The sequence below is a fragment of the Pteronotus mesoamericanus genome, unplaced genomic scaffold (assembly GCF_021234165.1).
Source record: "Pteronotus mesoamericanus isolate MK-2021 breed Mesoamerican mustached bat unplaced genomic scaffold, CSHL_Meso_final scaffold_533, whole genome shotgun sequence".
Taxonomy (NCBI): domain Eukaryota; kingdom Metazoa; phylum Chordata; class Mammalia; order Chiroptera; family Mormoopidae; genus Pteronotus; species Pteronotus mesoamericanus.
The window spans coordinates 3562888-3589061 of record NW_026555320.1 but is presented as its reverse complement, the minus strand read 5'-3'; the positions used below and the strand labels follow the sequence as shown (position 1 = coordinate 3589061).

Genomic DNA, 26174 nt, shown 5'->3' with positions numbered 1-26174 from the left:
TTTGTTTGGATTTAATCTTCAGGTTGTCGGCGACCGCCCGCCCGCTGGCCTCGCGGGGTGAAGGAGAAGCATCCGTGCGTGTGGCTGGCGCCTGCTGGGTCCGGACACCCGCCCGTCCGCGCCGCTTCTCCCGCGACAGCAGCGTCCCTGAACCGCGGGGTCGTGTTTGTGTTTGACCTACGGGCACCGGCGGCGGAGCGCGCGGCCCAGGCCAGTGCCGGCGGGGCGGGGCGGCGGAGGAAGAAGGAGCGGGAGCCCTGGGAGGCCGGGCGCCGCCATGGAACTGGGCCCGGAGCCCCCGCACCGCCGCCGCCTGCTCTTCGCCTGCAGCCCCCCTCCTGCGCCGCCTGTCGTGAAGGCGCTGTTCGGCACGCCAGCCGCCGGTGGCCTGTCGCCTGTCACCAACCTGACGGTCACCATGGATCAGCTGCAGGGACTGGGCAGGTGAGCGGGGACAGACGAGGGGTTCCGCAGGCCTCTGACCTGCCGGACGGCTCTCGGGGTGATCAGGCCGGGAGAAGGGCCGGACCTGTCCGCCGTTTGGGGGCGGCCCGGTCTGGCGGGGGCTCGCCATGTGCACCCTCCCCCGCCGCAGGCGGAATGTTGGGCGGGAGAGGCCGTTCGGACAGTCCAGGGTCGCCGTCAGCCCCGAGCCAGGCCCGGTAGGGGTGGCGGCGGCCCCAGGCCCCCATCCTCGTCACCCCTCTCGGACTGCTGCCCCGAACCCTTCTGACCCTGTCTCAGGAAGCCCTTGGGAAGCTACCTCCACCGGGGAAAAGCAGAAGCCCACTTCCCCCCTTTGCTTGAACCATCTTGCAGGATGATAGTTTCCTGTGAGCTTTGTTCCTTCTCAACAAAGGGACACGGCATTTTCTCTCCTGAGGTTTGTGAAAAACCATCGCTGTCCTTCCCCCGTGCACATTCCTGATGTCCGCCCCGATGCATGGCTAAGGCCAGGCCTTGTTACTCGACGTTGCGTACTCAGAAGTTCCTTGGGCTTCTCCTTACAGCAAAATCAGCCCGTAAATGCACCCCACGGTGCTTGCGGTGGCGCTGCTTTCCCTTCCGTCTTGCACATCCCATTTCTAAGTAAGCACACGCCCTGTAGGTTCTCCAGCCTCTGAAAAGCAGGAGCTTGTCCTATTCGTTCTTCATCCCTGCTCCTCTCTCAGTACCTGCATGGGACACATGCTCTCATTTCAGGAAATACTCCAGCCTTCGTCATAGTCATCCTCTCCTGCAGTGTGACCCGGGCCGTGCCTACCACCCACTCCTTTCTCATCGTTTCCATCTAGTGCTGGCTACCTGGGTGTTGTGGGTGGCAGGGTGTTCCGTGGTGTGGTCTAGAGGTAATGACGGTTGTTGGCATCCTGGCTGCTCGGCCTGTGTCCTGTATGTAGCCTGTGAGTTACGGCCTGGAAGTACACAGAAGTACTCCTCTTGGTTTCAGTGAGTGTGAACAGCCGCTGGAGGTGAAGAACAGCAGTCTGCAGAGAACGGGCTCCTCTGAGTCAACCGATTCAGGTATTCTTTTGCTCTGCGTTCGGTCCTTGTCGTTTATCGTGTGTCTGCTGTGTGGGGAACAACACTGGGAATTTGCTGAAACATGCGCTTTCACCTAGAAACTTTGTGTGGCAGTGTGGCGGGGGAGGACGTCAGTCGGGCTGACGCTCAGCTGGCTGTCGGGTCGTGGGGACATCAGGGAGGAGCGGCGTTGCTAGGCAGGCTGCTGGGCCCCGTGCCCCCCGGCCGCCTTGGGTGAGGTGGGCACCGCCCTTGGTGTATTTTTGCTGATACAAGAAATACTTGCCTTGCTTGTCATCGGACACAATTGTATTTCCCAAGCCCCCAAAATATGCGTAGGATCTGACCAGATAAGCTATTTGAGATAAAAACTGTTCCAGAACACTGGTACTGCATATTACCTCCATGGTTGGAACTCACAGGAAGGAACTGGGTAACCTCTTATCTGAACAACCACGCACTCGCTGTCTCCTCAGATCCTATTTTCCCTGATGGTATTTGCAAGTAGGAAAGGGGGATTAGTAGGTACACCATGACAATGTTACGGCTTGTGCAGGTACTATGTTTTTGACAACCATATAGAGACTGGACTTCATTTTTGGCATACAGTCCAAGCTGTGAGTCTTTGTTAACTGGCCTAAAGAAACAGTACCAAGAATTTTACTTGTTTTAATGACAAAATGGTGTTTCATGTACTGTTTCCTAAGATATTTTTATTTTCCACAGGCTTCTGTCTGGATTCTCCTGGGCCCTTGGACAGTAAAGAAAAGTATGTATTCACTGCTTTTAAATGTGCTTAGAAAAAAAACTTTTTCCTTTCTTTCTTTCTTTCTTTCTTTCTTTCTTTCTTTCTTTCTTTCTTTCTTTCTTTTCTTTTTTTTTTTTTGTGGATGAAATTTGTCATGCCCTGGATTTAGCTGTCTCTGGGAAGACTCCTGGATCTTATAAACAGTCTGGTATCTTAATGACGATGAGTCGTTTGTGTCAGCAGTTTTCAGAACTTCCCTTTCTTTATTTTAGCTGTAATTTGATGTTCTGTTTGAGTGTCACTCAGGCCCTTGCCCTGCCCTCTGACTTCCTGGCCTTAAGAGCATGTGTGCATTTGAAGAGAGGGCCTGGGCTTGCTTTTTTTACCCTTGAAGCCAGGGTTGGGGGGCTTGTGAAAACAGGACAGCTTCAGAAATCCGTTCTGCTTGCCTAAAATGGGAATGTTTTTGACTACCCTCAGACTATAGACTGAACACTGTATATTCTACTACCTCTTTGCTTTGTTCTCATTATTGACCTACTGATTCTATTGCAGCCTTGAAAATCCCATGAGGAGAATAAATTCCTTACCTGTAAGTTAGTTCCCTTGTACATTTTGAACTAATACCTGTTATCTGCCTCTCAGTTACCAGTGTGATCTTGATAGTAGACATTAATTTAGACAAGGAAAACTGCTTTTCCTTAGTCTCAGAAACACTCCGATATTCCTACTTCAACTTCAATGACTGCCTCTTTTTCCACTATCTCTAACGATCAGTTTTATCAAAAAGCAGAAGTTCTTTCTCCTGCTTTTTGATAAAAGTGATAGTGTTGGGGGGAGGGGGTGATCCGGCGACCCCGAATCCCAGCTGAGAGGGCTGTAGACCCTGAGGATTAAGTGTGAAGCCCGCGGTGGGAACTCACATCCTCTGTCCCAGCCGCGCGCTCTGCGGTGTGAGGAGCGAGGGAGGCCGCGGCCCACCACCACCCATCTTCTTTTCTTTGGAGAACTAAGTTGCCATTGAATTTTCCTGTACGAACCCTAATTCCTTCTTTACTTCAATAGCAAAAGCTCTTGGGTTGTAGTCCAGCTCTGAAGAGGAGCCATTCTGAATCTCTTGACCACGATGTCTTTCAGCTGATGGACCAGGATGAGAACAAGGAAAACGTGAGTGTTGCATCAATGTATTCACTTAGGGCAGGAGGAAAGCCTGCAAGTGCCGGTGGCTCCCAGAGATGCCTCTGGGCTGCTTTCTGGGAGACTGAGCTCTACCAGGGTCACGGTGGTCTTGGGAGTCAGAGAAGCCTCGATTTGAATCCTGCTGCTACTTAGCTCTGTGCCCTTGGCGAGTTATTTCTTCTTTTAGGCTTCTTCATTTCTTTGTTTGTAAAATAGGAGTAGCCTCAGAGGGCTGTTGTGGGAATTAAGTGAGAGAACAGAGCGGTTCCTGGCTGGTTTATCTGGAGCTGTCTGCCCAGGTCTTCCTTGCCCCTTTGTGTGCTGACCCTGGGATGAGTTGTGAGCTTAGGGAAAAGCTGCTTGACAGCATTTGAAAGGATAGAGCCCACAAGTCCCAGTCCCACGGAGTCTCCGAGTAACTGAAATGATAGCTTAGCAGATGAGCTTGTGGCTGTTCATTCACAAGTCCAAGAATATGTGGGCGTGGCTTTTCTCTCATACCTGGCACAGGTGGCTTGCACAGGGTAGGCATCCAAAATATTATAGTTCAAATGAATTAGCTCAACTTTGCCAGTCTTCTTACTGTATTTCCACAGCCACTTTTACCCTTTCCCATTCCCTGCTAACATGCCACAGTTCATAATCCTTGTATTCTTCCAGACTTTGTATAAAACCTACTGACCTCCCAGTGATTCCTTGGCAACTTGCAAGATGTCTTGAGACTATATAAATGAGTCACTGCCTCGGGTGCTTGAAGACTTGTGTCAGCCGCTGTGCGGTGGCTTTCTCCCCAACAGTCCAAACCTGTACCCCTGCTTAGTCCATCTGTGTCCCCCTCATCCCTCCCAAATTTGACTTCTCCCAGCGTTGCCTGCTTGGAGTTTTGTTCTGAAAGGGAAACAGCAGAGGTTAAAGAGCTCTTGCTCTGGAGTTGTCCTGTATGACTGTGAAGCCAGATCTTAGGCACATCACAGCCTGTAAGGCTTAGTTTCCTCATCTGTAAAATGGGGATGATCAGGTTGTAGTTGCTATTTAATGAGCTGATGGACAGAAAGTACTTCATCATGTACTGGCATGCAGGTACTCTGATATTAGCTTTACTGCTCTGAATACATAACAAGTGATTAAGTGGGTATTTTAAGTGGAAAAAAATTACCTCCTATTGGGAGGGAGAAGGTGGAAAATATAAAAGCCTCAAGGAAATCTAGAGTGAAAAGTTTTGGCCCCATTCGCAGGCATACCGAAATGACTTCGCTTTAGATTTTACAAAGTTGTTGATTTAACTTAGAACTCACAGTGTTTGCGTACTTGGCAGATAAATGCTTGTGAGGAAATAACAGCGTGGTGAGAAACAAATGCTGTATTAGAAGTTAGCTGTTGACAGAGGCTTTGAAATTCTTAGTTAGGCAGATCCGGTGTTGGAGTTAGATCAGAAACGTGTAAACCGTTAGTTTGGGGTCAGTTATAGAGATGATCGTGCCCACTCCCTTGTCCATCTCACCTGAGCTATAGCTGAGGCCCTAGACCTGGTTTCCATAGACCGTGGAAGATGTCTCGACTATACTGTCTTGCAGGAAGCCTTTGAGTTTAAGAAGCCAATAAGACCTGCATCTCGTGGCTGCCTACACTCTCATGGACTTGAGGAGGGTAAAGATCTCTTCACACAGAGGCAGAGCTCTGCCCCAGCTCGGATGGTATGTGCTCTGGTTTTCATAGGGAAGTTTCTGATGGGAAGAGAATTAAAGAGCCTTTAACCTGGAATTGAAGACACTGCAGTCGCTCTTGCTGTCTTTACCTTGACTGACTTTGTCTTTCAAAACGAGATGGCCACATTTTTGATGTTTTTGCTGTGTCTGGAGAGCAGATAGGCAGAAGCAGAGTGAGGAGCAGTATGCTTGAGATATTGAGACTTGAGCAAAAAATGTTTGACCTTGTCAATTCTGGGAAAATAGCCTGCAGGCATCCTGGGTTGTTCTGCCATATGTATAGTGGGATTATATGTCCTAAAATTTGCTCTTTCACTTAGCACCCTGAGTGCTAAGAGGTACTTCCCCAAACTGATTTTTGGAGAGAACACTTAGCTTCTTCCAAAGGTGGTTTATTGAGAACTATTGTGGACTTCAGGAAACCTAGTCTTTGGGCTACTTGATAGTAATTGGGGCCACTTGGCATATGGTGATTTATTTGCTAGCCAGAGACTATCATTACTTCCAAAGTTTTCTGCTGGTGATCTGACAGCTATCGATTAGTGAGGTCCAACTTGACCAAAATGACCACTTTGGTTTCCAGGTTTTCCTGGGAACATGCATCTGGAAGTACAACTCTCCAGAATGGCTTACGGTCTAAGATGTGGGTTCAGGCAGTATTGCTGTGTCTAGCGCTAGGAAAGAGCACTTTATGTTTTTTTATCTGTGAAATAGCTAGACTTACCCATTTTACAGATTGGGAAAGTGGTCAGGGAGTTTGGATGATCTGCTAAAAAGTAGAAGACCAGGAATTAACAAAACCTGATTCCTAAGTGCACAGTAACCCTTTGAGAACTGGGTGTCCAAACTCAATGTGTTTAGTGTGTGTGTATGCTTGAAGCCAGCATTTCCTGTGGTCACTTGGCCGTCCCTAATTGTAAGCTGAAAGTGTAACTGAAAGAAAGCCGGTGCTGACCTCCCGGGTGTGGCGTTTGATCATGTCACAGGCTATGTCCTTTGTGTCCTTGCTTTTAGTCTCCAGGCACCATCTGTCTTTCCTCATAGTGGCTTCTTGGTGTAAGAATGATGGAGGAAGAATTATCTGTCCAGAGATTTGTTTGTCATTTTCTTTTATTTAAATTTTATTTACTGATTTTTGAGTGGGGGGAAGCATTGATTTGTTGTTCCACTTATTTATGTATTCATTGGTTGGTTTTTTAGGGTTTGTTTGTTTTTTTTAGGATTTTATTTATTTTTAGAGAGAAGGGAAGGGAGAGGGGGAGGGAGGGAGAGAAACCAATGTGCGGTTGCCTCTCACATGCCCCCAACTAGGGACCTGGCCTGCAACCCAGGCATGTGCCCTGACTGAGCATCGAACCAGTGGCCCTTTAGTTTGCAGGCTGGCACTCAATCCACTGAGCCACACCAACCAGGGCCATTGGTTGATTCTTGTATGTGCCCTGACCAGGGTTTGAACCCACAACCTTAGTGTATTGGGATGACACTCTAACCAACTGAGCTACCTGACCAGGACTGTAATTTTTTTCTCCTTTATTTTCTATTGTTTATTCTACAGTTCTCCCTCCCCCCCCCCCCATTTTGGCCCCCTCCACCCAACCCACCCATATCTCCCACAGTCAGTCCCCCTCTCCGTTGTCCATGTCCATGAGTCATTCATACATGGTCTTTGACTAATCCCTTCCCCTTCCTTCCACCTTGTTTGTCATTTTCTATTGTACATCTGCACCCAGGGATTCAAGAACCTAGGTTACAAAAACTGGTGTTATATCATAACAGGATCACATGGAAGATGTTGCCCATGATAGTTCCCTACCCCTACGTTCTGCTGGGAGGAAAGCTGCTAGCATGCCCAGGGGCGCTCAGGTGCACTTGCACAGGATCAAAGAGAGCTCAGAACTTTTTTTATGTTGGGGAGCAAAGCTAGTGCCCAGACAGCATGCCAGCCGCAGAGAGGATTCCTGGTGAGTGATCCACCCAGGGCCTCTTGAAGATCCGTGCACTCAAGCCCCAAAGGGATTTGGATTTTAAGGATATTTGTAGGACTTGTATGGCAGCCACCCTGTTACTATGGGGGAAAATGTATCTCTGAACTTTTTCTCTGGCTTTGGAAAGCATGTGGAAAAAAAACAATGAAGTGTCAGCAATACTTGTATTAGGAGTGTTTATCTCTAGTTGGTAGATTTACGAGGGGTTTAAATTTTCTATGTCAGGTATATACTGGTTGAATAATGGAGCTTCCCCAAAAATCAAAATAGGGTTGCCTAATGGGATGCCCATTTCACTCCAGGGATGGTCGCTCTCCTAGGGAGAGTGTACTGGGGAGAAACACTTGGGCTTTCGAGTCAAAACAAGTGAGCTCTGCGGTCTTGGTAACCTTGCTTAAGCATTGGTTTTCTGATTTTTTTTTTTTTTTTAATTATTGATTTTTAGAGGAAGGGGGAAGGGAAAGAGAGAAACATTGATTTGTTGTTCCACTTATTTATGCATTCATTGGTTGCTTCTTATATGTGCTCTGACCAGGGATTGAACCAGCAACCTTCGCATATTGGGAGGATGCTCTAACTAACTGAGCTACCCAGCCTGGGCTGGTTTTCTGATTTGTTAAATATAAAGAAAAGGATTATCTTCACTGTGTTGGGAGACTTAAATGGGAATATACCTGTAAAGGTTATATCATAATGTCTGGGCACACAGTAATTTCTCAGTTAAAAACTGAGCAGTTGTCATTTATTTTTTTTAAAAAGATTTTATTTATTCATTCTTAGAGGGAGAGGAAAGGAGGGAGAAAGAGCGGGAGAGAAACATCGATCGACTGCCTCCCACCCACCCCCAGCTATGGACCCAGCCTGCACCCTAGGCAGGGGCTCTGACTGGGGATGGAACGCCCAGCCCACTGAGCCACACCAGTCAGGGCTGAGCAGCTGTCATTTAAATTCCAAGTCAGGACTATAATGACAAACATGTCTAGAAAGATGTGGTCCAAGGCCATTTTTGCTGGCTATAAACGGTCTCCGGAACCAGAGGGAGCTCACAGCTCTTCTTAAAACTGAAGGTGTTTATACTGGAGATGAAATCGAATTCCATCCAGGCAAGAGAGGTGCTTGTGTGCACAAAGCAGAGAACAGCGCAGTGCCTCCTTGTGGTGAACCCAACAAAACCAGAGTGAGCCGGGGAAAGGGAACTCGTGCTCACAGAAATGGTGGCGTGGTTTGGGCAAAATTCCGGAGCAGCCTTCCGGCTAAGGCCGCTGGACACAGAATCTGTGTGATGCTGTACCGCTCAAGGATTTAAACTTATTGAAAAGTAAACAAACAGCCCTGACTGGTGTGGCTCAGTTGGCTGGGGATCCTTTGGCAAAGTGAAGGCTTCCCGGTTGGGGTGCCTGCTTGGGTTGTGGGTTCCATCCCTGGTCAAGACGCAAAGGGGAGCCAACTGACGGATATGTCTCTTACACATCAATATTTCACTTACGCTCTGTGTAAGAGAGGTTAGTCCTTCTCTTCCCTCTCTCAAAAATAGGTAAATAAAGTCTTTTTTTAATAAAAAAAGTTAAAAAAAAAAAAAAGATTTAGGATCAAAGCCCTGTCTGGGTAAGTCAGTTGGTTAGAGCAGGGGTCCCCAACAACCGGCCCTTACCCCTGCCCCCGACCCAGACCGGTACTGGTCTGTGGCCTGTTAGGAACTGGGCCTGAGGCCTGAGTTCGACCTCCTGTTGCCCTGCCCCCCACCATCCATCCACAGCTAGAGCATCATCCAGAATCGCCAAGTTTGTGCGTTCATTTCCGGGTCTGGGCACATTCAAGAATCAACCAATGGATGCATAAATAAGTGGAACAACAAATTGATGTGTGTGTCTCTCTCCCTTCCCTCCTCTCTCTCTAAAATTAATACATAAAGAATTAGGATCGATTTTTCTAGAACCATGTCACCGTTTACTTCCCTCTGTCAGAACTGGAGTTATGTAAGCATTCTCTAGGCCATTTTGTGGCCTAGAGACTTATCTTCTCACCCTTCCTCATTCAGTCAGATTATCGCCTTGTGGCAATGCCCATGTTGATCTGTGTTGACTGATTATAATTCTCTGATAAAACAAACCTTGTCTTTCACCAAGAGCTGTCCCCGGCCCCTTCTGTCAGGCGAATTGCTTCCAGGAAGCCTTCTTTGTGAAGACTGTCTGGCCTGACCCTACCTGACACTGTGTGTGGGCATCACATCATTTCTAATCTTGGGGTTCATAGTCCTTTGATTAGCAGCTGCTAAAATTGTACTTCTTATAAACAAGGTGCTGTTTTCCCATCCAAAGTAATGACCCATCCAGAGAAATCAAAGTTGAACATCTAGTCACAAAGCATGAATTCTGTCTTGCAGCTTTCCTCAAATGAAAGAGATAGCGGTGAACCAGGGCATCTCATTCCTCTTTTTATGCCCCAGTCACCTGTGACTGCCACTTTGTCTGATGAAGATGATGGCTTCATGGACCTCCTTGATGGAGAGAATCTGAAGGTACTGTGTATGTGTGTGCACGTGTGCGTGCGTGTTCCTACCCGTTCCACTAACTACCCCTAGAGAAGTCATGTGAAAAAGTGCAGCGATTCCTGGGGCTTGAGTTGAGTGATATTTTTGTTCATTTGGTGAGAAATTCAGATGATCCTTCTAGATTAAATCGGGGAGGGGGCGTTCAAAAGAAGACACCAATATGATCCTTCTTAACCTGAAGTAGCTCACAATCTATTTTTGTGCAGTAGGTATGACTGTGGAGGGAGGGGTGCTTTCAGCTGTGGTCAGATGACTGAGCTGTAAAGTATGATTCTCTTCTGACCTTAAAATGTTGGGGAGTGGGGAAGAGAGACGAATGGTAGATGCTATCTCTCCAGGTCTATCTGGTATTCTTCAGGCAAAAATCACACCTAAAGCATTTAAACTAATGCTAGTCTCTACTGGATCGTTGTAACATGTTTTTTTTTTCTTTCTTTAGAACGATGAAGAGACCCCGTCCTGCATGGCAAGCCTCTGGACAGCTCCCCTTGTCATGAGAAGAACTACAAACATTGTAAGGAATTCTGGGATATCTGGGGGGAGCTTTAAGTACTTAGGCCTCTGAGACAGAGTGAACTATACGGAAAACTAATCCTTCTACCCACATCACCGTTGGAATCAGAAACTATTTGAGATTCTGTCTTTGGGTCTGTGGGTCTTCACTGGTCACGAGTGTTTTCTGGTGTTAATGCACACTTTTTTCAAGGTTTTTTTTGTCCTCATTGATGTATGAGGAAGTCTGGGTAATATATATGCATGCAATTCTTGTTTTTTTGATTTCTAGTTCATCCTAATCATTCTTGGTCAGCTAATATCCTTTCTGTGCAGCTTGGACCTCTATTAACTTCTGGTTTAAGATCACTGGAAAATATCTGCTAAACTGAATTTAAGAAATTAAATTATTCTTAAACTCCCTAAGTTGATATTGGCTTAGATTTTAATTGAAAGCCTCATGAGCGAGCAGTTTGTAGCTGACAAAAGGAATAGGACCCTAGGCAGTGTAAGTAGAAAGACTTCCGTTGCAGGCACCACCCATGCCCACTCAACCCAGCCGGTGGTCCCACAGCAGACACAGCCCCTCTTCCTCCGGGGTGTTGACTAGAGAATCCTGACCAGAACAAAAAACGATGGTGCGAGCCCTACTGTGTTCTCATTGGGTTGGAGAGAACACACTAGATCGCCATGTGTTTTATTTTCCATACTTGAGAATGTGGAAAGACTAGAGCACATTTAGAAAGCAACCAGTACAATAAGGAGACTCAAAACTGTGATAGATACTATGGACTGGTTGAAAACTTGGGACAGAGGGCTTAATTGCAAGAAGAATTAGTCTTGTTCTTCAATGAGAAAAAGAACAATGGTCTGACTCTGGCAGAACTGTGAGATGGCTGTGCAGGAGCTAGCAGGGTCCTGTGGCGGTTCGTGTGTGAGCCAGGGAGATGAATTAAGGTGTGGGAAGTCGGAGAGCGCCACTCGTGTATAGGCCGGAAGGTCATCCAGGAAGAGATGCTGTAGGAGAATCAAGTAGCATCTTGGGGTTCCTCGCAAGCCGCAGGGATTGATGGCACCGTAGCATTCTAAGCTGTGGGTGCAGGTATGGATAGCCTGGGGGTGTGGCCCTGAGTGAGGCAGAGTTCACAGGCTGTGGTTAGTCTCAAAACACAGCATCTCCCCCAGGAGTCACTGAGGAGCACACAGCCACGTGGGCGCCCGGCGTGTAGGGGCGCATTTGCAAGGTGGGGAGCTGGCCATCTTCTACCCCTAGGCCTCTGGCTCTCGTCTTAGTCTTGTTTCAACTTTCTGTCCAAGTTTTTCAACATTTGCACATAAAATGTGCCAAACATTTGAAATACTGCTTTACCTCTGTTTTCTACTTAAAGATTCTATTTTACTCTAGGTATTCCCCACATGGCGTTTAGTTAGGATTATTTTGGAGTTCAAGGGTACTGAGTATTACCTGCAGATAAGTGAGGTTTTATGTATTTTTTCTGTTTTTCCATTTCTCCTGTATAGACTTACCCACAGTTCATGTATAGTCCGTCTTAACTGGGACAGACTCTTGAATTTCTCTTGCTTAATTTAAGTTGGAGTTGCCCTTGGTTTGGCCGCTCTGTTGTAACTGTGAACAGTGTGAGCACAGCCTGTGTGACACTACTCTCTGTTGGCTCCGAGCCCTGCAGTGGCCGCTGAAGCTCCGCCCTGCTCTGGCCCTCACAGGTGCCCCTGGCTCTGAGCGAGGGTCTGACTTTGAGAAGGGGCAGCCAGCATGCTGTGTCCACCAACATTGGCTTCAGCTAGGAATTTATGGGGTCACTAGATGATACGTTAGCCTGTGCTTCCATATTGAGACTTTGCTTCCAACCAGTGTCCTTTAATTAGTCACATTTATAGCCTCTGTGTTGTCCTCTTGCCCTAGATAGGATTTGTCTCCACTGTCATCATCAGTTACAACTTTGTTTATTTCAGCCCCAGTATTAAAAACTTCCCGCTTAAACAGCAGTAAGACAACAGGAAGTGGGTGGTGGTTCTTCTGTTAAGGACAGCAGCTTATCTTGTGAGAGGGGCCCTGTTAAACTCCTGCAGGCAGCCGTGTGTCGTGGGTTAGCGTGCGGCAGTGTGGGCACTGCAAGGTGGGAGTGTCTGTCACTGGGAAGAACCGCAGGTGGTGAGCAACCACCTCGGTGCAGTGAGCAGGTCAGGGAGGATTCATCTGAGCTGGGTCTCAAGGTACGTGGCAACTTGTTAGGCAGCAGAATGTTCTTTCTCATGAAGTAACAATTGATCTGAGGACATAGCAAGTAGCCCAGTGAAGCTGGAGGTTGGGGCCTGTGTGGTGGGGGCGGGGGAGCAGCAAGATGGGTGTGACTGGTCTGTTGACCTAAGTGCTTTAGGCTCGAGTCCCCGGGAACTCTGGGGCTCCTACAGTGCTACTGTGTTTGGGGTCTGGGGTCAGTTACAAACATGCCACTTGGGAGCCTGCTGCGACTATTCAGAGAAGTGCCTAAGACCTCCTCTGAATATGTAGAGAGGAGGGGACAGATTGAAGGAATCTTCATAAAGTAGAATTACTGGTGTTTGGGTGTGACAGAAGCAAAGGAGAAGCAGCCATGACAGTGCCACCGAGGCTTTCGGTGTGAGAGACACTCATGAGGTAGTTTCTTGACTTTGTAGGGGGGTGAGTGAGGGTGGTGTGTGTGTTTTAAGTGCCTGAAGCGTGGAGAGCAGACTGTCTCCTGTCTTCCGCATATCATCTCGGATGGTGTAGGTGTGCGCATGTTTCCCAGTCTATGAAATAAGGAACGTCGATTAGAAGAGACCAGAGTTGTTTGGAAAAGCCTTTTTAATCTGAAACCTTTAATCTGAAATTTTTTTTTAGATCAGTCTCATTCATTTATATTCCATAGCACCTAGCACAACACTTGATAAGCAACAATGACTCACAGAATGTTTATAGTTTCTCATGGAAAATACCCACCCTATCAATATGCAGACTCACGTTTCCATTAGAGATACTTTCAAATGGAAAATTTCAAGCAAGGCCGTGCCTACACAGGTATACCTTATTTAGTATGCACATGCCTGGAGAAAATTCAGTATTGTCACAGTACAAATTCAGAGTTAACACAGCCTTAGCTATATGTATACATTTATAAGTACATTTTTAATGATCAATGTCCCTGACTATAGCTACAGGAAAAATGAACTACAATCTTAAGGCCACCTAAATTATCACAGATTGTGCATAGCTTTAATGAATAGGCTACCCCAATACAAATGTTATAACTAAATTTGTAGGTCCTTTTGAAAGACATAAAATTATATACAGTGTAAGAATGCTTGGAAAATGACTACCAGTTCTATAAATTGGAATTTAAAATCACCAGTGGAGTGCTCTGGGCCCTTCACAGTGGGCGGTATCCCGCCACCGGCAGCGACCGCAGACTCGCAGTGGCCGAGGCTGTGTTGGAGTTGTGGTTCTGCCTTTCAGAGCTCACAGTTCCCCTGGGCCCTGTTGACAGCAGTGGACCCTCTTCCCAAAAATGCTCCCAGATCTTCTAGGTAAAAAGAAAAATCTTTGGCTTTTCTTTTCTTAACATTCCACTGAAATAAACTTAAGAGAATAAGAAATAAGTCCGTGGCCCCCAGCAGATCCAGTGCGGGAGGCCCGCACTCCACCAGAGCCTCTCAGGAGCATTTCAGAAAAGAGGCGGCATTGAAATTGGTCCTGAAAAGGGCTTTCTGCATGGAAAGAAAGGCGCAGCCACAGCACACTGACTCACGGTCAGGCTGATGGGCTGTCCTCGGGTCTCTGGGTAATTAGTCTTAAAATGACTCAGGTAGAGAGGACTTTTGCACACAATTTTGAAAGGTGTTTGCTCCTCCTTGGGCCCCCGGGCCCTCCAGACTTACACTCTTAACTCTGTTTTAACCACCTTACTAGCTCTGTCTTACCCTCTAACTACCTCACATCATTTCTGGATTTAGGTAAGATACTAAAATCTGTTGGGCTGCTCAAGCAAGGTGCAAGTAATAAAACAGAGGGATGGCAGATGCCAACAATGGGCTCCTGCCTGGAAGGTGACAGTTATTTGACTCTTAGGACCCTGTGTAGACACCAACTTTTTGTAGGGCATGGCTCGTCTTCCTCGTTTCTGTATGTTGGCTTAGTACGTGTTCATTGAGCACCAGGCACTGAGTGCCTGCCAGGTGCCAGACCCTGCGAGAGTTGCGGGCACTAGGTGAATGGGCAGTGTCTGCTAGTGTAGGGTGGATCTTAAACCATCACGGAAGACCTAGGTCTATCCTCTTTACCATTCAGATGAGCAAGTTTTAATGAAAGATGATTCTCTTTCCCCCCCATCCCCCCCCAAAGGACAATCGGTGTAAGCTGTTCGACTCCACTTCCCCGGGTGGCTCCACCATGCGGTCAATGTTGAAAAGACCAGAACGATCTCAAGAGGAGTCCCCACCTGGACACACAAAGCGGAGGAAGAGCATGGCTTGGGCCAGTCCCGACGAAGCAGCTTGTTCAGAGAAGCCCCAGGAGGTTGGTTTTGCAGGTTCCATTTTGCTGGAGGAGAGTTATACTGTGTTTTTTCAGTTCTGAAATTTCCATTGGATTCCCTTGCTTTGCTGAGACTTGCTTTTTGTTTGTTTCACACACGTTTGTGATTGCCTCTTGAAGCATTTTTATGATGGCTGCTTTGACATCCTTGTTAGATGATTCTAACTTTTGTTTCATGATGTTGGCTTCTGCTGATGGTCTTTTCCAATTCAAGTTGTGACTTTCCTGGTCTTGGTCTGACAAGTGATTTTTCAGTTGTATCTGTATTTTGGGTCTTACAAGACTCTGGTCTGGTAAATCTTTTGTTTTAGCAGGACGCCTGGTGCTGCAGGGAAGGTGGGGATAGAAGTCAGGGTCCCCACCACAGCCTCCCTCGGCGTGACGCACTGGGGCGAGCCTCATCACTGCCGGCCAGGAGTGGGCACCTAAGCTCCCTGCGGGGCCTCCGCCGACGCCATCCCAGGGCCTTTCATTCTGTTCACACCTCATGGGGCCCAATAAAAGTTTAATTTTTATAAAGGTTTCATCTGTGCTCAGAAAAACATGTATCCTCTTAGGTGTCACATTCAATAAATCTAATTCTATCTAACTGCCCAAGGTAATGAATTGCATTGCTTATAGTTTTATGGTTTGTTTTCAATTTTTAAACACTATAAACAGCCATAGTATTCACCATCCTTACCTGTTTATTGTTGGGGAATAAGGGGTTGCTCTGGGTGAATGCTATATACATTCATTATGTCTACTTTCTTTTTTTAAAATTTAATCTTTATTGGGGTTTTTTCCCCATTACCATTTAGCCCCCTTATACCCTGTCCCTCTATATCTATTTTCTAAGGAGAGTCAGCAATGCACATGCCTCCCAGAAACAAAGGAATTTGCATTTATCAAACTTCTCCCCAGCACCAAATGGTATCCATCCTAGCGGGTTTTGCTGTTTTGATGTGTGAAAAGCGTTCTCTCATGGCTGTATCTTGACTCCAGGGGAGATTGAGCATCTTTTTTTTTGGACCATTAACCGTATCTGGATGAGTGACCTATTTTCAGAGAGTTATGGTTCTCTGGGTATTAGGTCTCCTGCTCCTTTGTGTTACTTAATCTCTTTCTGATATAAACTAAAGCCTTCAAAACATTAGTGTAATCTGCCCTGTCTGGTGTGGCTCAGTAGGTTGGTCGTTGTCTCATGGAAGGTCGCTGGGAAAGGTTGCAAGTTGGATTCCTTGTCCAGTGACTACAAGGGACAACTGATGTTTCTCTCGCATACCCATGTTTCTCTCCTCTTTCTCCGTCCCTTCTCCTCTCTCTGAAAATAAAGAATGAAAATCATAAAAAAAAAAAAAAAGCCCCAACAACATTGTATTCCAGCTGTGTTTACTCCATTTTTGTCAACTTGTTTGTGTATTTTGGCTTATAGTTTGTAGATTTCCTGATTTTAAAACTATTTTTGCTGCCCTGGCTGTTGTGACTCAGTGGATTGAGCGCTGGCCTGTGAACCAAAGGGTCGCTGGTTCAATTCCCAATCAGGGCACATGCCTGGGTTGCAGGCCAGGTCCCCAGTAGGGGGCACGCAGAAGGCAACCACACACTAATGTTTTTCTCCCTCTCTTTCTCCCTCCCTTCCTTCCCCTCTCTCTAAAAATAAATAAAATCTTTAAAAACAAAAACAAATGTTTTTGCTTCCTGAAATGTCATGTTTGGCTTACTTAGAATTGCTTTTGTTTATGCACGTGTTTTTCGTTCATTGTACTTATACCAGGTTTTGGTATTAAGGTTTGGTATTAAGCATTAGAAAGAAACTGGAAAAGTGCCTATGTTTTCTGTAGCAGGAAAACATTTGAGTAAATATCAGTCGTCTTAAAAGGCTACCTAGATTGTATCCATGAAAACATCTAGGCTGGATGCCTTATATTTCATAATCTGCATTAGGCACCTAATATTTTATGAACATTTTATTTTTTCTAATTAAAGTAGGAATTCTAGAATAAAGGGCAGAAACATTTATGAAACTTTGCCTTGTATACATGTTCAATAAATTGCCTTTCAGAAGCTTCTAGTTTATATATCTATTAATATTTAAGAGTCTTCATTTCCTTTTGCTGTACTTGGGATTTATCATTTCATTTTCTCAATGTCATCCCCAGTTATCTCCTAAATGCTTTTTTAGTTTGTTCAAATCTGCATCCAAATACGGTCTCTACATTGCAATTGGTTGATAGGTCTCTTATTTGGACTCTTGTGCTCCATCTTTTGTTTCTCTCTTATGATTTATTTGTCGAAGAACTCAGGTCATTTGTCTGGTAGAGGTTCCCACAGTCCTACAGGGTCTTCTAACCTTGTGTTCTGTTCGGGTTCCATTTCATTGGCAAGAGTGTTTCATGGGTGATTTTGTTCACTTCAATCAAGAAACACATGATAGGCAGTCATTGATGGTTGTTGCCTGGATTTATTACTTCATTTAACCAGGGTTTCATAAAGGCAATCCTGCAGGTCCGTGAGTCTTTCTTTATTAATGGAATGTTCTTATAAAGAGAAACTTACCCACATCAAACTCTATGATCACCCTTCGCAGGGGCAGGATGAAAGCTGAATTTAATTGCCAGTTTTCCAAATAATGCCCTACCTAGCATCCTAACAAAATTGACACTGAGGCTTTTAGGTTGTTTTTCAATAAAAATTATGAACTAATGGATTAAAACATGATGTTCTTCTATATATTGCTGTTTTTATCCTTTTTAATGCTCAAATTAATACTTGTTATTTGGTTACCTCTTCAGTTTGGCTCCTGAGGTTGTTTTTAAATATGAATAATGAAATATTTTACCATATATACTGAAAAGCATGCAAATAAATGAATATCTTAATGGGTTTTTACAACATGAACACATCCCCATAAAATACCAACTGCAATCAAGAAAGCGCATGTGCGGCAGCCCCCGCCCCTCTGGTGCGCCTTCCCTCAGCAATGCTGACCTGCCCTGGTGCCTTCGCTGAGTTTTGCCTTTTACATGTGGGTTCTCTTGCTCAGCATTATTTTTGTGAGAATCACCTATTGTGTAGTTCCATGGAGTCTGTCTTTTTCATTGAAGCATAGTGTTTCATTGCATGAACAAAGTACTGATTATTTCTTCTACTATTGACTGATATTTGGGTGGTTCACAGGTTTTGGCTACTATCAATGAAGCTGCTATAAGTACATATCTGTGTTTGTGTGTGTGTGTGTGGTTTTTGGGGAGGGGTAAGCATATACTTTGATTTCTCATGGAAATACTGGTCCTAGGCTAGTTATGTGTTTAGCTTTAGCACATATTGCTGGATAGTTTTCCAAAGTGGTTGTACTCACACTGTGAGAGAGGTCCATTTCTTCAACACCCTTTCAACATCCTTACTAGGATTTGGTGTTGTCCATCCCTTTAATTTTAACCATTATGGTGGGTGTATGGTGTCTGTGATTTTAATTTGCATTTCCCTGCCTGGTAGGCATTTTTCTTGGTGCTAGATTTTCCTCTCTGTATATTGCTTGTCCAAGTTTTTGCCCATTTTTCTATTGAGTTGTTTATTTTGTGAGAGTACTATCTACATTCAGAAGTGAAATTTTTATCCTATCAATGTGTGTCTTCCCACTTGGCTTTGCCTTTTTCTCTTTATATTGTTCTTTTGATGAAGAGAATTTCTTGATTGGTAAATGTATTTCAACTTACGAATTTTTAAAATTTGTGTTTAGTGCCTAAGAAATTCTTAACTCCCCATGATTAGCCCTTTTGACCTTCCCTTTGAAGTCTGATAGCTTCCTTGTCCTGACCTGGCATCAGTCACATCTCCAAAGAGCCCTGGAGTCTTTTGGGTGGAAAAGAGTATTTAGAGACCAGCTATCCTACTGGTGCTCCTGGTACCTCTAAAACTTCCCAGTGGGTAGAGCTAAATAATGCTTTTTGAGACGTAGCCTTACTTTTAATCCTGTTTTAAAGCGGGATGGGGAGGCTTAGTTTCAGAGCAGTTCAGTTAGACACTGAAAGAATAGTAGACTTAGACTTAGCAACTTTTTTTTTTTTTACTCAGATTCAATCAAATATGTAAAACCTTATTTGTTAAATAGAAACATTAACGTTCAGTCTTCTCCTCATGGCATGTTCCAGGTGAATGTTTTCAAAAGTTCCATTTAGAACCCTGGCCTCATTTTCTACTTTTGACTTGTTACAGATTCTACATCAGTCTTTATCCCTGGTGGCTTCCTCAAAAGGGACCATTGAGAACATTTTGGATAATGACCCACGGGACCTTATAGGAGACTTCTCCAAGGTAATTGCAAGCAGATGGAAGCCTCAAGCTATGGGACGCAGGGCGGGTGGGGTTTCCCTAGAACCTCTCTCAGCTTCTCTCCCTTTCTCCGGTGGCTCCTGTGGTGCCCCCAAGAGGACACAGTTTGAAACTTTTAAAGGACAGGAAACAAATTCGGGATCGGTTGTATCTCGGTCTCGGTGAGACTGTAGACCTTACTGGTGCTCATCAGAGGTTTTAAGTAGGAAGCTGCTCACCAGCCACCTTGACTCCAACCCCAAGGCCAGGCTCTCTGGGAACTGTTTATTATAAAAATAGAAATACAGAAAAGTATAAAGAAGCAGAAATCTATAGCCTCACTACCAGGTTATCTTGGAAGGTCCAGGATTGAAACTGAATAGCTGCATTGTCCAGAGAAGCATGGCCTTTGAGGAAAAGGCCCTGGGGAAGTCCAGAGACCGCCTGACACGGATTTCCTCCGGAGAAGAGCCAGCGGCCTTCCGACTGCGGGGAAATTCAAGGGTGGGCCAAAGAGTGTCAGTAGCGGCTTGTTTAGCCACCTGTGACTTGAAGGTTACCAGATTGATCTTTTGTTCGTTAATTTAGCTAACATTTATTGAAGCATGTATTGTTATGTTAGGCAAAGATTTCAGAATGAGACCCAATTCCTTTCCTCAAAAAATCCTAACGTGATCAGTAAGACCTGTCGAACCATGTGGGCACGCACCCCATGTATCTATCACACAGTAGATTGAAACACGTGTCCGTGCAATGGAAGCAGGCTAGGAGCAGTTAGGGGGGCTTGTCCCGGCAAGCAGACTGGGTCTGGGCTGATTACATATTTTGGCCGGCAGGGGAGGGTTTGAAGGAACAGGGAGGCATAAGTGTGTTAAAAATAGGAGACAGTTCCAGTCCAAAGGCAGGAGCAAGCAAAGACCTCGGTGTGTCCTTGCCTGTGGACCCTTCCACCTGAATTGAAGCTGTTGGTTACGTTCATCATGATCCTCCACGGGGACAGCAGAGCACCTGACTCGGGCACTTGGCCTAATGAGGAACCTCTGACGAGCCCATCCTCCCCCCCACCCCCGCCCCCTGGCTCCTCCCTTGCCGGGCCGGGCCTCATTTTTCCTTCTTATTTCCACTGTCTACCATCATGCTGGGCATAGTAGGTATTCAGTAAATGAATAAAGTGTATTTAACATCTGAAAATGAGGGTAATATGCCTGATGGGTTTGTGCAAAAATTAAATGCTCAGAAATTAATTAAGTGACCAGATGGGAAATTAACGTAAACTACTAGGTTTTGTTTTGTTTTGTTTAAAGCTGCCTCTTACCAGGCAGGTAAGCAGTATAAATGTTGCATATATAGGCTTTCATGTTTGCTAAGTCTCTTTCTCTGTCTTTTTAAGGGTTATCTCTTTAATACAGTTGCTGGGAAGCATCAGGATTTAAAATACATCTCTCCAGAAATTGTAAGTCACTTTCTTAGAAGCTGCCTTACTTAGAGTATTTGAATCTAGTTGTTTTTGGCAGGCAAAGTTGATTCTCCTAGGCTTTGTTTCCACAGATGGCCTCTGTTTTGAATGGAAAGTTTGCCAACCTCATTAAAGAGTTCGTTATTATCGACTGCCGGTACCCATATGAATATGAGGGAGGCCACATCAAGGTATGGAATCCAGAGGCTTGCTGGTGAGCCCCGCTGTTACTGAAGGCATAGAAGGAACCCTAGACAGCATCTGCGCCCCCTTTTTTTTTCCTTTTTAATTTTAGAGGAGGGAGAGAGAGAAACATTGATTTGTTCACTTATTTATGCATTGGTTGGTCGATTCTTATATGTGCCCTAACGAGGGATTGAACCCACAACCTTGGCGTATGGGAACAATGCTCTAACCAATGGCCAGGACCAGCATCTGTGATTTTTTTAGAGGGGAAATGGCGACACCTGGCTGCTTACTAGCTGACAAGCTGGCCATGAGAATGAAGAGGCCCTGTGGGAAGGCGTTTGAGCCCTGGTGCACTGAAAGGCTGCCCCCAGTCTGCACTGCTCCCCGCCATGTTGTACAGCAGATGCTCCCTTTTGCGGCCCCCACGCCATCACCGGCAAGGCCATTTCTAGGTGGTGCCCTCTGACTTCTAAGCCCGGGCGCTCTGGCAGCGTTGGTGAGCTGCCTGATGGGAACGGGCGTTAGGACTCACTTTCCCAGGAAACCAGTAACTGCCTATGCATTTTAATCTTTTAACCACTAAAATAGTGTTAAAATGTGGTAAGGAGGCAATTTAAATACACTATTCATGTTTGTCACTGTCTCACGGCATTTGAAAGCCCCCAAATTCACAAATAGCACTCTTGAAGTATGTATAGTTGTCACGGAATCCGAGTTGCCCATTTAAAGATCCTTCCTGTGGAATCATTACTGCAAGTGTGAGATGTGGGTGCCAAGCGCCTCTGATGCCTTCGCAGGGTGCGGTGAACTTGCACATGGAGGAGGAGGTCGAAGACTTCTTACTCAAGAAGCCCATCATGCCTGCTGACGGCAAGCGTGTCATCGTGGTGTTCCACTGTGAATTTTCTTCTGAGCGAGGCCCTCGCATGTGAGTGCTGCGCAGACCGGCGCTCTGGCGCGTGGCGGCATGTGGCTTGCCCGGGGGCGTCCTGTTGCAGATGCCTTAGCCTGCACCATGGCCTGTGAACATGTGGGTTTGTGAAAGTATAAATTCACATGTAGCAGATGTTACCTGAAATTCTCTACGTAGAGGTCACTAGGTGTCATGCACAACTTCCTTGAATGGAGTTAATAATAGGCTTGACCTAACAAGTTCAACTGCAAAGGGCTTGCGGGCGTCTGTCGTCCACCGTCTCTGTGATGGGAGTGTTTCCCAAGCAGTATCCCCTGGGGGTCTGGCCTCTGCGTCATCACCCTCGCTCCTGAGTTGGTTCTTGCCACTGTCAGGCGTGGCTTGGTCTTTAAGCTTCCTTTTTATGGAGTTAAACTCTGGCCCTTCCTGTTTCCCCCACTGTCCTTAGGTCTACCTGTGAGACCACTGTTCTCAGGACATCCTTCAAGTACAATGTAATGGCTCTTTATGCAAATGCCAGAAAACTGTGAAATCCTCACGGCAAAACTTGATGTGATGCTGTTGAGCCCTTGTCCAATCCGTGTTTGCAAAGGCATGGGCTGTATACTCTCTCCCGTTATTGCCACATTACGAGTGAAAAGAAATGCCCCTCTAACCATACCCCTTACTAGCACAAATTTCTGTACGGGTTTTGGTGTCTAAGGCCCCGTTATTACCCAGAGATATAATTTATGCCAAAATAGACAAAAGTATAATTACAATAAAATAACATTCACATAAGATTTAAAGTATTATTCTGATGCTCTAACCCCACGTGCTCACTAATGAATGGTAACAGGACTGGTGCTAAAAAATGGTCAGACGTGAATGATGATGTTGAAAAGCTAGGGGAGGGGCCAGCCCTTCAGAAGGGACTGTGAGCCTGGGGTGTGGCAGGCACTGCTGAGGCAGCAAAGGCACAGCAGTGAGCAGGACTGATGGGGGCCTGCAGCAGGGGAGGTCCCAGTAGGGAGACCTAAGATGCCGTGCCAGGTGCCGACAGACGGGGAAGGAGGTGGGCAGGGCGGGGCACAGCTCCAAATAGGGTGGTCCAAGAGAGGCTCCTCCCTGGGCCCTGCTTTTGGGCCACCTTTTTATTTTGAACCATTTCAAAGCTCAAAAAGGTTATCCCTGCACACGCTTCACCTTATCTCATCAGTTGCTAATATTTTGCCACATTTGCACACGCATAATTCTACACACACAACAGGAACTTGGCATGTATGACTGTCTTCCTAAGTCCTTTAGTAGCTGTCTCCCAAGGGTGAAGACTTTGTCATGCATGAGCACAAAACCATGATCACATGAAAAGGTGGTGCTTTGTAAAAACATTTTATTTATTTATTTTTAGAGAGAGGGCAAGGGAGGGAGAAAGAGGGAGAGAAACATCCATTACATACCCCCAGTGGAAGACCTGGCCCACAACCCAGGCATGTGCCCTGACCAGGAATTGAGCTGGCAACCTTTTGGCAAAGAGGTGGCATTTGAGTAAGACCTAACGCTCATTCCCGAGTGGAATTATTCATTCTAAAGACACTGTTACTTCTCATGTGCCAGACACTTCCAGGTACTGGGGACAACAGCAGTGAACAAAACAGCCCCTGCCTTTAAGGAGCTTGCGTTTCAGAATAAGCAGGAAGCAGGTCAGCATCATGCACGCGTAAACTGTGCAATATGTGAGAAAGCACCTTTGAGACAAGACCCGAGGTGCGAGCTCCTGGGCAGGTTGGAGGAGCAGCGAGGGGACTGCGCAGGGTGCGAGTGACGTGTAGGCAACTGTGAGAACTTTGGCTTTTGTTCCAAGAGTCAGGTAGTAAGGGGTCACCAGCCAGGCGAGGACATCGGGGAAGAATATTTAGTATCCAGTCCAGGCATAGGGCGCAGATAGGTGTCCTGAGGCAGGAGTGAGCTCGGCCTGCGGGCAAGGGAGAGAACAAGGCGGGTCGGAGAGTGCGCGGGAAGCCTGCTGGAGGCTCATCGCAGGCGGGCTGCGGGCGCGGGCAGGGAGCGTGCTAGTCGGAGGTCAGGTGCTAGGGCTATTTAACTTGGAGAAGGGAAATTTGGGGAAGAGACGGTCCACCTTCCAATGTAAGGGCGGTGGCACTGGTCGTGACAGTATTCCTAAAGATCACATGTGGCCAGGAACCCTCAGCTCAGCGCTGCTTTTTTCCAGGAATGAGTGTAAAGTTGACAAGGTGTGTGTAGGGAGTACTTCAACTCCAGGCACGCTTTAGCGGCAGCGGACTTCCTGTTCTGCTGCTTCCTGTGGGAAGAGCTAACCTTGCTTTGCCTGCCTGCCTTTATAGGTGCCGCTACGTGAGAGAGAGAGATCGGCTCGGGAACGAGTACCCCAAACTCCACTACCCTGAGCTGTATGTCCTGAAGGGCGGATACAAGGAGTTTTTTCTGAAATGCCAGGTGAGATGGGCTTTCTGGAGATCTTGGTCCTCCCTTGCCCAGCTTGGACAGTTGGATCTGTCTGATGGTCATGGCTGTTTTTTGCCAGGTGTCTGGGGTCTTCCCTGCACAAGAGGGGCCATAGAACCCACTGTGAGGCCTGCATACTGCTCAGGCTCACAGCCTGGGGCGGGGGCGGGGGGGGGGCGGGGGGGAGGGAGCAGGACTGGGAGTGAAACAGATGCTTCCTGACCTCACCCATTCCTGTCCCCTAGTCTCACTGTGAGCCCCCCAGCTACCGGCCCATGCACCATGAGGACTTTAAAGAAGACCTGAAGAAGTTCCGCACCAAGAGCCGGACCTGGGCAGGGGAGAAGAGCAAGAGGGAGATGTACAGCCGCCTGAAGAAGCTCTGAGGCCGGCAGGGCGGACAGCAGCAGCCTGCGCCTCCTCCGAGCAGAGGGGCCAGCTCTGTGACATTTGGAGCGCGCCTGCGGCTTCCTGCCTTAAACCTTGCTTTCCACACTCCCGAGGTTAGAGCCCAGGGCACCCTGCTGGCCCTGCCTTTCGTCCCTGCATCAGGACTGTCTCCCGGCAGTCATGGCCCCGTCGTGACCAAGTCAAGACATGCTCTGCCTCTTCGTCCCCGCAGCCGGGGGACAACCTGGGGCATTGCTGGGTACCGCCCCTTCGTGAGGGGAGGGCCAGGAGAGGGAGTGAAGTAAGACGGCGGAAATGCTGCCGCCACACGCCAAAGACAGCCTGGGAAGGAAGTGGTCTTTGTGGGGTAACCCTCTCTTTAATTTATTCAACCCTGTCAATCACTTTATTATTATTTTTTTTACCTCCTGGGAACTGTTATTTAACGGCTTCTTTGAGTCAGAATACTGCCATTTTATCATCCCAAGGACTACCTCTGCTTTTAATTAAAGAAAAAAAGGTGGGGGGAAGAAGAGGCAAAAATGTGAGCGTGGGACAGAAGTAGCCCTGTCACCCCCAGGAGGCACTGTGGCACTGGGGCTGCTGCTATTGAAAGCCAAAGACTGAGATACTCGTGGGAGCAGGCACTGGATTCTGCCTTGGCTACGGGGCATGAGCTGCACCTCTGGGACCTACCAGGAAGGCCATCGAGATCTGCTTGGGGTCGGGGTGGCCCTGCTCTTGCCCCGGTTCCCTGTGATGTTGGCTGGTTCAGGAGTCAGTCCGGAAAGCACTTCAGGCAGCTTCCATGGGGTCAGCCCCAGGCTGGTGTCGGGACGTGGTAGTGTAGGTATCCCGAAGTAGGGGGCAGGCATGGGGGGGGCTCTGGGCTGGGGGCGGGGAACATACCCTGAGCGTCTTACTCTGATACTCTGACAGCTTTAATTTTCTAAAAACAGTCATTTTATGAGTCAAGGAGTATCAGGTCAGTGCTGGCTGGCCCGTCCAAGGGTGGGGAGGGGGCTGGAAGCCCTGGGCTTTTAAGAGAAGAGTGGGTGCTGGCGTAGCAATGGCCAGAATGTTTCAGGAGGCACTGTGGTAGATTTTGAAGGTAAAACTCTCTGAGTTTATCATGTTTTAATTTGAGGAACAGGGAGCGGTGGATCATCACCAGTTGCTTCCTCATCTAACCCCATGGAAGTAGGGGTCTCAAAGGAACACCCCCCGTCCATGGAGCTGGGGCTGCCTCCACTGACTCGGGACAGGCCTCTTTGGTTCCTGCTCATCCTCACCCTCAGGCGCCAGCCCCTCACCATCTCTGCTCCCTTGGGGTACAGCCAAGTTTGTCTTACACATAAGAGTTAGTCCCCCTCTTGCCTCGGCTCCCTATTCTGGAGATAGGGAGGGAGCCAGTGATACTGGAGATGACTGGTTGCTATGTTAATGGGTTTGAGTTGCATTTGGTTATAAAACAATCTTGTTAGAAAAGTGAGTGGGGAACAGGGAGAGGGAGAAGACCGCTTCCCCCACACGGTGAGACATTGCAATTGGTCTCTAATCTTGTTTGTAGGGATTCTGTTTGAATGCCTGGAAAGGGAGGCGGAATGGCCTTCAGATTGTACCAGCCTGGCTAGCATTGCTGACTGTTGCAGGCCCTGAAAATAAAACGCCAATCTTGAACCCATGCTCTCTGCCTAATTCTTTTATTT

General features: G+C 47.0%; 1 protein-coding gene across 2 annotated transcripts; it reads left to right on the top strand.

Moving 5' to 3' along the window:
• Nucleotides 1-277: 277 nt before the first annotated feature.
• CDC25A (cell division cycle 25A) lies at nt 278-24461 on the top strand. Of its 2 annotated transcripts, XM_054594843.1 has the most exons (15): nt 278-444; nt 1451-1524; nt 2251-2293; nt 2828-2864; nt 3338-3439; nt 5026-5145; nt 9526-9660; nt 10133-10207; nt 14567-14740; nt 18956-19054; nt 20442-20504; nt 20600-20698; nt 21494-21624; nt 23955-24066; nt 24321-24461. In XM_054594843.1, the coding sequence occupies exons 1-15, from the start codon at nt 278-280 to the stop codon at nt 24459-24461; spliced, it is 1572 nt and encodes a 523-aa protein (XP_054450818.1). The 2 variants fall into 2 exon arrangements, with proteins under 2 accessions (XP_054450818.1, XP_054450819.1); XM_054594844.1 differs by lacking the exon at nt 5026-5145.
• The last annotated feature ends 1713 nt before the right edge of the window (nt 24462-26174 follow it).

Excerpts from the sequence above, each read along its gene's own strand:
- CDC25A (XM_054594843.1), top strand. The coding sequence starts at position 278 with ATGGAACTGGGCCCGGAGCCCCCGCACCGCCGCCGCCTGCTCTTCGCC. Across the intron at positions 3,440-5,025 it reads AGGATGAGAACAAGGAAAAC|GAAGCCTTTGAGTTTAAGAA; the intron begins GTGAGTGTTGCA and ends ACTGTCTTGCAG. Across the intron at positions 9,661-10,132 it reads TTGATGGAGAGAATCTGAAG|AACGATGAAGAGACCCCGTC; the intron begins GTACTGTGTATG and ends TTCTTTCTTTAG.